Source organism: Silene latifolia, chromosome 11 (genome assembly GCF_048544455.1).
Source record: "Silene latifolia isolate original U9 population chromosome 11, ASM4854445v1, whole genome shotgun sequence".
Lineage (NCBI taxonomy): Eukaryota > Viridiplantae > Streptophyta > Magnoliopsida > Caryophyllales > Caryophyllaceae > Silene > Silene latifolia.
Window position 1 is genome coordinate 6416818 of NC_133536.1, and position 12643 is coordinate 6429460.

Consider the following 12643-nt stretch of genomic DNA (forward strand, 5'->3'; position numbering starts at 1 on the left):
CCTCATATTTCTCACGCGAGTGTCCGCCCTTCTCTTCTCCCTTTGCATTCTAGACTTCTTTCTTACTAATTGGCGCCTACGTGCTTGAACCTTCGACCACGTAAGCTCGGATCCTTCCGGGTACCAGCCTCTCCGTTGCATGACCGACCAATTTGACCACTACACTCAATCAATCTAATTAATCAATTTGTTAAATCGTTTTCCTCTTTAGAGGGCACTCTTTCCTCGCATTCGCGTCGAGCATCACTAATCGATTTTCTTAGTTCTTCTCGTTCCGTCAACATGTAAGTCTGAGGGTGTGATAATTTCTCTTTTATTTATTGTTATTTATTTCATTGTATCACAATTGTAAGGTTTATGTCGAAAATACCAATTAAAACCGATTTCTAAAACCGTCTTCAAAATCTTTTTTTTTCGGATTTCCAAAGAGATGTAGACGTCGAGAAAAGACGCAAAGAATCGCTGCGCCTCTTCAAAGGAGCGCAGCACCTGCTGCGCCTCTTTGTGAGGCTGCCGCAGTTCCTGCTTCTTTTCTTCTTCCTCGTCCTCTGTAATTCGTCTTTTGTTTTGTTTTCTTTTGTTTGTTCTTTAATTCGTTCGTATAATTGTCGACATTAATAATTCACATGTATATAATTTCATATGTATATTATTCATCATCATTAACATGTTTTAATTGTCATAAATCCGACTTAAATCCCTAATAATCAATGTTTACGGGTTTTCGTCATTAATATTCAAACCCGAATTTTAGAAGTTCAATCTGTTTATATTGGGTTTCTGAGGTTCGTCATTGATATATTTGCATCCATATTCGTCGTCATTCGTCATGTTTAGTCTAATTAATTGTTTAGTTTGTTTATTACTCATTCATTAACATCGACCCTTCACATAATTAATCCGTCTTTATTTCCGTCTCATCCATGTTTTACTGCTTTCATGACACCTTCATATGAAATTAACCTGTTAAATTACTTTCATCCGAGTCAATTAATTTAAATCAATCCATTAAAATTAACAATTAACATTAACGATTTGCAGTTCCGGCTTCACAGCCAGAACTCACCCTTGGAACAGACGCAGCAACTGCTGCGCCTCTTCCAAAGGGCGCAGTGCCTGCTGCGCCTGTTCCAGGATGAGTTCTGTCTCTGAACTCCTTTTCTGCTTTGACCTAGTTTAGTTAGTCTACGTATTAATCCACTAATACTCGTATTATCACCTTCTGATTTGTTCCTATTTCTTTTTATTCTTTTATTCTTTTTTTTTATCAAATCATCCGTTTTAAAGGTATTTTAGACATAAATCACCTAATCCGTTGTAATTAATGTAATTTCCATTATTGTAATTTTCTTTTATTGTATTTCTTCTTTCATTTGTATGTTTTCACATGTAAATCAACATTAAATCCAACTTCGACATTAATTGTATGCTAATTAATTGTTCACCGACTTAGCCTAATATTCACATGTTAGGATTAATTCAATAGATGTTGCATTGCATGCATCATAACCGACGATATATCAAGTACGAATAAACTCCCTAATCATTAGTAGAGGCCGCTATCGAGGCGGGCGGGATTAGGTGTTCGATCAAAAGAGCTTCCTAATACGTACCCTCACCCCTTACTCCAGATCTCCGTGAGCACCCGTGTTCATTGGCATCCACGAGAGTCATTCTAGACATAGAATGCTAAGGGTAACGATTGCTTAGTGTTCATGTCACTACTTTGTGTCTTGACATGACACGAGGTATTCGAACGGTTCCAATTTCCCATAAAAATTGGTGGCGACTCCATACAAAATGCAAACGCTTGTCCCTCGTTTCTCGCCAAGCGCCCCCGTGGGCGGCCCGCTGTCCACAGTTTACCCGTAGTCACATATGAAATCACGGACGGTATCAATTTAGCAACACTTTTGCCTCAGGATCTGTTGCAAGAAAGGGGTAATGTGCAACTTCGAGTCCCGAGTCAAAGCAAACCACCCGGTGATGGAGTTAGGATCGAGAGAGATATAATGGAGTTGGTACGATATCGTGAGCCACGTTGTGGAAGTAGGAATAGTTGATGGAGTTGGGGTTACGAGTTCATGTTTGGTCGGTTGGGGTTTTGTTTTGAGTTCTTAGTTGGTTGTTGTATCTTGATCAAGTTAGTATGTTTGTTTTTAGGTATGGGTTGAACTTCGGGGACGAAGTTCTTTTTAAGGAGGGAAGACTGTAATACCACGGTTTTATGTGTCTCTGGGTACTTTATCGAGTGGGCCTTACTCTGTCGAGTAAGTGTGTTTTGCGTTTTAAAATAGTTTCTGACCTGTTGGGTACTCGATCGAGTAGCCTTGGTACTCGATCGAGTAAGCGGCACTCGATCGAGTACGTTAGTTACTCGATCGAGTAAGTGTGTGTGGACAGCAGGCCGCCCACGGGGGCGCTTGGCGAGAAACGAGGGACAAGCGTTTGCATTTTGTATGGAGTCGCCACCAATTTTTATGGGAAATTGGAACCGTTCGAATACCTCGTGTCATGTCAAGACACAAAGTAGTGACATGAACACTAAGCAATCGTTACCCTTAGCATTCTATGTCTAGAATGACTCTCGTGGATGCCAATGAACACGGGTGCTCACGGAGATCTGGAGTAAGGGGTGAGGGTACGTATTAGGAAGCTCTTTTGATCGAACACCTAATCCCGCCCGCCTCGATAGCGGCCTCTACTAATGATTAGGGAGTTTATTCGTACTTGATATATCGTCGGTTATATGCATGCAATGCAACATCCATGGATTAATCCTAACATGTGAGAATTAGACTAAGTCGGTTGACACATAATTAGCATACAATTGGGTCGAAGTAGGATTTTAATGCTCATTTACATGTGAAAGCATACAAGCAATGAAAGAAATACAATAACTATGAATTGCAATAATGAAAATTACATTGATTACAACGGATAGGCGATTTATGTCGAAAATACCTTTAAAACGGATAATTTAAGAAAAAGAAATAAAAGAATAAATTAGAAAGAGATACGAATAAGTCAGAAGGTGATAATACAGGTATTAGTCGATTAATACGTAGCTAAATAACTAAGTCAAGGCAGAAGAGGAGTTCAGAGACAGAACTCATCCTGGAACAGGCGCAGCAGACACTGCGCCCTTTGGAAGAGGCGCAGCAGTTGCTGCGTCTGTTCCAAGGGTGAGTTCTGGCTGTGAAGCCGGAACTGCAAATCGTTAATGGTAATTGATGATTTAATGATAAATTAAAATAATTACTCGGATGAAAGTGATTAATGGATTATTTACATATGAATGGGTCAATAAAACAGTAAAACATGAATGAGACGGAAATAAGACGGATTAATTATGTGAAGGGTCGATGTTAATGAATGAAATCAACAAACAACTAAACAAATTAATTAATTGATTAGACTAAACATGATGAATATGACGGATTAATGACTAAACAGGTGAAAGTGTGATGAAAGACAGATTAGAATGTATCAATGACGAATTCCAGAAACTCAACATGGTTAAATTGAACCTCTAAAAATCCGGGTTTGAATATAATGACGAAAACCCGTAAATATTGATTACTTAGGATTTGAGTCGGACTTATGACAAATAAACATGTGAATCAATGATGAATAATATACATATGAATTATATGCTAATATGGCGAAGAAATACAGAACAAACGAATATAAACAAAACAAGAACGAATTACGAGGACGAGGAAGAAGAAAAGAAGCGAGAATGGCGGCCTCACGAAGAGGCGAAAGTGCCGCGCTCCTTCGAAGAGGCGCAGCAGTTGCTGCGTCCTTTCTCTTCGTCTGTCTACTGGAAATCCGCAAAAAAGGTTTTAAAGTACGGTTTTAGAAATCGGTTTTAATGGTGTTTTCGACATAAACCTTACAACGATGATGTACAATAAATAAAATACAATAAATAAAAGAGAGATTTAACACCCTCAGACTTACATGTTGACGGAACGAGATGAACTAAGATATCGATTAGTGAATGCTCGACGCGAACGTAAGGAAAGAGTGCCCTCGAAAGAGGAAAACGATTTAACAAGTTGATTAATTAGATTGATTGAGTGTAGTGGTCAAATTGGTCGGTCATGCAACGGAGAGGCTGGTACCCGGAAGGATCCGAGCTTACGTGGTCGAAGGTTCAAGCACGTAGGCGCCAATTAGTAAGAACAAAGTCTAGAATGCAAAGGGAGAAGAGAAGGGCGGACACTCGCGTGAGAAATATGAGGAACGAAAGCTCCTATTTATACTAATCACGCGAAGGAATTATGGTAAGACTAGGATACGGAAGGAAAGATCCGGAAACAACCGACTTAGGTTTAACGCGGAAACTTGGACAAAAAGAAAGCCCTGGGAAGAGGCGCGGCGAGCATCTGCGCTCCTTGGAAGAGGCGCAGCACTTGCTGCGTCCTTTCCCGGGTAGGTTCCTCTGCGCGTAGAAAACGCGTTTGACAGCCTGTCGTATTTTAGGCATAACTTTCTCTACAAGACTCATATTTAGGTGATTTCGGTGGCGTTGGAAAGCTAAGAGAAAGATCTAGAACTTTCTGTGAAATAGGCCTGACCCACAAAAGTAGTTATGACCTCGTAAAACGGGCCTAAAGGTCGGGTTATCATTTTAGCTAAATGAAATGCACATTTTGTAATGTAAACTCTTAGTTTAGCCTAATGAAGTGACATGAGACTCAAAATGAGACATAATCTCAACATTTTATGACATCCTAACCTTAGGTAGATAAGCACATTGCTTTGACTCGGGATTTGACGGTTTTAGGAAATGAAGACGGTTTTTGACCCGGACTCCAAATGTACTCTAATTACTGCCAAAACGACCGTATCGGCGCGTAGATGACAACTAAGAGGTAGACATTAATGTTTGAGCAATCACTTGACGATAATCTTACGAACTGTCACAAATCGTTCCGCGAATCAAACATGCGGCCCAATCATCACCGGGTGGTTTGCGAGGGTGCGAAACGAGGTGTCTCTGAGCCCCCACTTTGACCGAGGCTTGGACAAGGCGAAAGTCAAAGTATAGCCATCAGGTCAATCGAAGATTACAACCTCGACGACTATGGCGACGCGAGGCGGCTCAAGGGTCCGAGCCAAGGACCTGTCGTCGGGAACATTTTAGAGTCTCTCGACTATCGGGGAGGGTCGTTTAAAGTCCATTAGACTACGTAAGGAAGCTCGCCACCATAAGAAGAGACCATACCGAGATACCCCTGGGTGAAGCGGAATCAAGACGCTTCGGCAAAAAACTCTTTGTCTAAGATAACTTGGTGTCCAAGGCATTAGGGGTCACAGGGATTCTGAAGAAGCTTCTTAACACTTTCGAAGGTTAACTCTGAAGGCTACCTCTCACTAAAGGGAAGGCTGAAGGATAATTCTCTCTAAAGGGAAGGCTGAAGGATACTTCTCTCTAAAGGAAAGGACTAAAGGGAACTTAACTGAAAAAGGGTTATCTGAAGGATTACTGAAAGGATTATTCTGAAAGGGATAAGGCTGAAGGAAGGATTATCCTGAAGGTTATCTAAAGGGTTATCTGAAAAATTAAGGTAAGTTCCTGAAAGATCTGAAGGATAATGGATTATGTGAAGGTTATCTGAAGGGATTATTCTGAAAGATATCTAAAGGATCTAAAAGATCTAAAGGTTTATTTTGAAAGGGTTACCTAAAGGGATGAAGGATCGCACGGGTATCTCACTGTTTCGTCCTCAAGCAAACTCTCACCGGGAATGAAACGATGACTTTGGGGAATCTGCTGTCTCGTCCTCAAGCAAACTCTCGTTGGGTGAGCAATACTGCAAAATATCGCTGCGCTGGAGAGAAATGACGATTAGGAACATCTTGATCGTCGAAGAAGCCTTGGGTGAGCAATACTGCAAAATACTGCTGCGCTGGACTGGCACAATGGGTCGATCGACTGAATTGCAGGTTTACAGGAGCTACTGTTCACGCCCACCTGGTCGATCGACTGCCTCTTTAGGTCGATCGACCACTGCTGCTGCTATGTTCATTCACGACCTCTCCCCTGCTGTGTTTGGTCGATATGCGGTCCTAAGGGAGTCTTCTACTCCACTTTATTTCCGTCGAATTGTCTATTTCTTCTATTGCCTCATTTTTGCACAATTTTACGCTTCAAAATTGCTTTCTTCAGTCTCATGTGTGGTACTTTCTGTCTTTCAGGCACACTTTTGGTAGCACTGCTGGCTACTGAAACCTCCTAGCTCACGCTGGTTTGGGGAGGTTTCCTTTGCTGCGCTTAAAGTCTTGTAAGTTCCCAAAGTCTTTACTTTATGTCATTACGTTTCATTTTATATTCTCGCAAATTCCCATTTCTCTTAGCTTTCACTACATGATTTTGCACAATGGGGACATTGTGCGATTTGGTTTGGGGAAGGGTTTTGCGTCGCACTTCATTCATTTGCTTGCATTCACGTTTACATTTCAGTTTGCATTGTTTATTTCATTTCTCATATATAAAGAAAAATTCAAAAAAAAAAATTGAAAAATTTCATTGAAAAATTTCAAAAAAATTCCGTAAAATGCACGTTTATTTTAGCATATAGTTGAGTCGGAGCGGTAGTATTTCTAGGATGATATTGCTTTTTGCATCTGTTTTGCCTGAGCCGTGCTTGATTGACATGTTATTAGTAGAATCACATATGCATATCTACGAATTTTCGTTACATTCTTGCTGAACTTGAGACTTGACTTTAATAATTGGCAAACTACATCATACTTTCTGAGTTTTAGAGCCTATAACTGGTGACATTCATGACCAGTTCATCTAGGAATGTGAGTAGTACTCCTTATGAGACATGTTTCCTTAATTTGCATAATTATGAATTTGATCTACTTAATACCTGTATGCATTCGGTTTGTGGTTAGTTGACACATGTGGTAGAGGTTTCCTTTTATTCATTATGCCCATAAGCTTCACTATGCCAAAAATATCCTTTTTTGTCCTATCTACTACATACTACACATAGCCTGCCTTTGTCAAGCTAGTAGCCTAGTTTTTGGGATTGTTACTCGTTTTTGGTGGTATATGCTCTTATTGAGATGTTGTTGGGAAATGAAAGAAAAAAAGGAAAGAAAGATTGAGAAAGAAATGGAAATAGAAAAAAAAAAGGAAAAAAAAAAGAAAGAGAAAATGATTCGAAAAAAAAAAAAAAAAAAGTGTCATGTACTGTTCAAAGCAGTCGATCGACTGCCACACATGATCGATCGACTGAGAATCGAAAAAAAGAAAAATCAATTCGCATAATTTAATCCTTATCTTTTGGCGATTTTTGCTCCCATGTATTATTCATATTTTATGGGGAGTTAATTGATTACTTCTATTCTGGAGATTGTGAGATTCGTGCTTGCTATAGCACCGTTTCGTTTGTTTATGAGCAAGAAGCTGGATGTTGTTCTTTTGGTTCCGTTTTGGTACTAGCTTGATCACCTGTACCTCCACTTTACCATAAAATGTTTTGCCCCTTCTTACCCATACCTCACACTTCCATAATTATACCTCGGCATGTGTCAATGGTCATCTGTTTGGTTGGAATGCATATGTACGGTCATAGAGGTCATTTTCATATTTTATTGCTGGCATGTTTTCATAGGTCGTAGTTAGGTGAGTGTCACTACAAAATGAATTCTTTCTATCTTACATATATATCACCTGTGCTTAATTGAGTGATTTGAGCGACCCGCGAGAGCCCAATTTGATAAGTCTCTACAGTTGACGGTTCAGCAGCCTTTTAACGATTTTATAATTCGTTTGCATGATTCACATTACTAATTGATTGTTGGTTGTGCATTAAATTGGTTTAGGCTTTACAGTTGTCAATTCGCTCTGAGATTGAACTCGTTCCATTAGGTCATTAGATCGAGTCTAGTTCTTGCTTGGGGACAAGCAAGGTTTGGTTTGGGGAGATTTGATGCGTGTCATTTATATGATGTTTTACATCTCTTTTTACACGCATTTCAGAGCTCATTTGTGTAATATTTGTTGCTTTTCTCCCTATTTCCGTCTATACGTATTTTGTGCTTTATTGCGAAATGTGAAGAATTCGACGGAAATCAAGCCAAATCAACCCCGTAATCTGCATTGCAAATGACGTAAAAGAATCACTTAAGGAACGAGCTTGGTGCGCGATCCAAGGCCCAAAAGACAAGTCCACGAGAATAAAGAAGTCAAGTAGCAGCTCATCCGGTCGATCGACTAGTCCAATCAGTCGATCGACCAACTATCGGATCCCAGAAGCTACTGTTGCTGAGGAGCAGTCGATCGACCATCCTGAGTAGTCGATCGACCCGATTTCGTTACAAGACGAGAATTAGAAAGTCGTGAATCTAAAAGCCCGTGAAGTTTAGGTTTTAGGAAGAGGTTGCTGCGTTTATTGATATATAACGTAACACCAACATCTAGTTTGAGAGGAAGTTTTGCATCTAAGTTTCAATCACAATACAGTGCTTTTAGTTCTAGCTTATTTCAAGTTAGGGTTTCGGGTTATCGATTTTAACATTGGATTTCTGCCTTTGCTCTTAATCTTTCCTTTGAATCTTGGTAATCGTTCTGCCCTAATTCCAGTTTTTATTGCTTTACTTCCATTGTTAGCGTAGAATTGATAGTTAGCATTCCCAAGCCAATTATCGCTTCATCATCGTTGCTATTTATTTTAAGTATGAATTCCGTAATAATCATGAGTTTTATTGCTGTTTTTACATTCACCATGAGTAGCTAAATAGTTAGTGCTAGGATGTAGGCGATTTATGGCTAGGCGGCATTAGATTGATCACGGACTGAACCCGCGTGTCAGTCGATCGACTGACATTGTTGGTCGATCGACTGACCTTGTAAGGTCATCTTTCGTTTTAATTGTTTTTAACCTTGTGTTTAACGAATCGAATGCATGCGACCAGTTAGATACCTATTTTGTGACTGACCCATTAGACCGAAAGGTAGGGTAGGTTGCTTGACCGTCAATTAATTCGACTAAACTGTGCTAAGATCGAAAGATAGGTATAGTTTAGACCATTAGTCGCTTTTCAGGACGAAAGTTAGTATTAGTGACATTAGGGACCTTTAGCGAGATCGAGAGATGCTATTTGTTAGGAGTGGACCGAAAGGACCTCTTATTTCCCGCCTTACCTGTGTTTATTTCAGACCGACTTAGTTTCTTTGCCGCAAGCTATAATGACCCGATCATCCTAGTACCCTTCTTTTATCTGTTTAAATTCGTATTTTAGTTTATTTTCCTTTTATTGCCATTAGCTATAGAACAATTCAAATCAACCCCCATAATTGTTACCTTAGACTTTCATTAGACAACTAAAGTTTACAACTGTCTCCTTGCGGATCGACCCTGTTACCACTAGCCTAGGTTAGTCTTAATAGGAATTATAAATTTTATCTTTGGTACTCACAGCGACGGGTATCATTCATCCCATAGACGTTTAAGACGACCATAATATTCAGACACAAGTTCTTTCTCACCTTGCTTACACGACGATATGGAACCCTTGACACGGTGTAGCTTGGGTCCATTACCTACGCTGAACCGCTGCTCGATGTCATCCCACAACACCTTAGCTTCATCAACATACGTGATTGTGGAACCCAAGCCCGGTTCAATGACATTAAAAATCCAATTGACAACCATCACGTTCACCATATACCAATCTTCGAGTTCGTCGGACTTGTCATCGGGTTTTGTGATTGAGCCATCAATAAAACCCGTCTTCTTCCTAGCGCGTAGAGCACCGCGAAACTTGACTGACCACTCGTCATAATTATCACCATTGAGCACAACTTGAATGACTTTATCCCCTAGTTTATCACTAGTTGACAGAAAATACGGACTGATTGATTTAGAGTTCTTGGCTTCTCCATCCTTCGTCATGACAACAGACGCAAGACACCAGACAAGGAGAAAAAAACGGCTCTGATTACCAAGTTAAGACGCAAAACGGACAGGAGAAGGTTTGGGAATTTTATTGTATTTTATTATTATTGTGTGTTTGACAGACGATACAACAACGTATTTATAGTGCATACAATACAACCCTAATCACGACTTAAGGAAACCCGAATATTTACCAAGACCGTGTTTTCCTAAATAACAACTACCAAAATATGACCGACAATATATTTCCATAACATAGGTTGCTGAAATCTCGAGTTTAAAGTCGTGTCATTACTGCTCTGTTTTCGAGTTATATATGTAGCGGTTCGGTCGACTTTTGCATAGGATTGCTCGGATGTTGATGGAGGGTTGATCGGGTGACGAAAGGAGGCCGTTTAATTTGGGCATGTTTTTGTGACACTTTCGAGTCGTATTAACATCGTATTATGGGCTGTACAGAATTAATAGTATGCCATGTTATCGAGCGTGAGTAAAGGCGTGTTCGTTTGTTTGTGTAAGTTTCGAGTGTGTGATTAAAGGAAGGCTTGTTAAAAAGCATAGATAGGGATGAATAAAATTGTGTGTAAAACGGCTATCAAACTAAACAGAAAAGGAATTAAAAAAGAACTATAATACTACCTCTTTGTATATTCCGAATGTATTTCTATAAATACCATAATGCTGTCTACAAAAAATATGCATTACTACTCCATACTCTTTACTCTTTTTCTTGATGTAAAAGAATGATGTATACAGAAAATTTGTAATCTAAGAAGTTTCAATATCATAAACTTTAATATTTAACCGATGAAAGTTTAAATGATCTGAAAGCATTATAAAAGTAATATGGCTATTGAATGCTTACCCTTTCCAATAAAATCATTGAATATTTGTTTCGCGTTGAATTGAAAAACCGTGTGATACATGCACTCAACTTCATATTGAACCTGAAATTTTTACCAAACTACACTAAAAGTATATTTGTATGGCCGTATATAAGCAAACATACGATTAGCATAACAATATACATACACATTAATACTAAACAATATTAGTACGTAAATACGTAATTAGAGAACACAAAAATAAGAAGAAAAATAATCAAAAACATGCAGATTAATCATATGTTTTAAGAGAAGAAGGAATTATATATATACACGTAGAGGTAATTGCTTTTGCTTAGTGTTGCTATTCTCACAAAATTTTAGTTTGTGAACAACTCAAATACCAATATGTATTTGAGTTGATATGCAACCGTACTCTGTACATACATGTATAGGAGGATGGTGTTTTTGATTGTATAATCTATCTTAATTAAAATTTAATTAATTTTAAGTAGTTCACTTGATTCTTACTCCTTATCCTTTATTAATAACAACCCATATTAATAAAGATTAGTTAACGTAAAACAAAAGGACAATTTATTTTAGAAAAAAAAAACTAAAAAACAAATAGAATTAAAACTTTATCAACTCCAAGCACCAACTTAAAAAGGAACAAATTAGTATACTACTGATATATTAAGCGTGAATAATGGCAGATTGGCAGTGTTAATCCTATTTTTAGTTGACATTTGATTTGATTGCAATATTTTATTCTGTGGATGAATTTTTTTGTCAATAAATTAAAAGCCATAATTTTAGGGACTTACTAAATCCCGCACGCCAATTTACTTAATCCCGCACATTTTTTTCCATTATTCCGTATATACCCCTCTCATTTCTCACCCTACCAAGAGAGAAAAAAGAGAGAATAATTAAACCCAACTCAAACCCCAATGTTAACCACCCGTCTCCCTCCCCCCCTTAGCCTCGTCTCCCCTCCCCCGGCCCACCATGGTCACCGACAATGACCACCGCAAACGATTAATTAGAAATTAAAAACTCCGTCAATTCATTGTACTGCAAAGTCTCGCGTTTCAAAACTTCGTCATATGTGTACATGATTAGAAACACATATTGGACAAGTCTTTGACCTAATTGTTCATCAATTTGACCAAATCATTGTTACACTGAGTATAAAATAGGAAAAATTCGAAGACGAATAAAATCATCGAAAAAATTACAGTATTTAATTACTACTATAATTAATAATACTACCATTTTAAAGCGGAATACAGGTCAAATGCAATTATGCAATTGACGCTGGAAAACGATGAAGATGAAGAATGGTGTGGCCTGGGAGAGTGATGCAGATGAAGACGATTTGTTCAAGTATGATTAAGGCATCAAATTTGGGTTTGAGTTAGGTTTAGTTTTTTTTTTGGGTGAAATGGAAGGGGCATATTCGGAAAAATCGGTATTTCTGTGTAAGATTGAGTAAATTAGTGTGTAGAAAATAGCAATTACGTAATTTTAATGTGTGTCTATCATATTTATCAATCAACTGAATTGAGCGGGAAAATTGTGAGCAACTCTTATTATTTTAGTTTAGTGGGGATGAGTTAAAAATGGGGCAACAACTAAATCTCGTAAGAATATTATTTGGTATATTTTATTTAAGGTGGAAGATTTTTTATGCTACTTAATTTGGTACTCCCTCCATTCAACTCCACACTACACATATCATTTTTGCACAAGTTTTAAGAAAAAAATTAGAAAATTATTAAAGGTACAAATTGTGGTAAATAAAGTGGTTTTATTAGTAAGAAAAGGTGGGGTTTAGTGGGGTATGAGTGGCAATTTATGTAAATAAGTTGTTTTAATTAGAATAAAATG

At 38.3% G+C, this 12643-nt stretch overlaps 1 protein-coding gene across 1 annotated transcript; it reads right to left on the minus strand.

Moving 5' to 3' along the window:
- Positions 1-9458: 9458 nt before the first annotated feature.
- LOC141612809 (uncharacterized) lies at positions 9459-9923 on the minus strand. The gene has a single exon (XM_074431559.1). The coding sequence runs from the start codon at positions 9921-9923 to the stop codon at positions 9459-9461; it is 465 nt and encodes a 154-aa protein (XP_074287660.1).
- Between the last annotated feature and the right edge of the window lie 2720 nt (positions 9924-12643).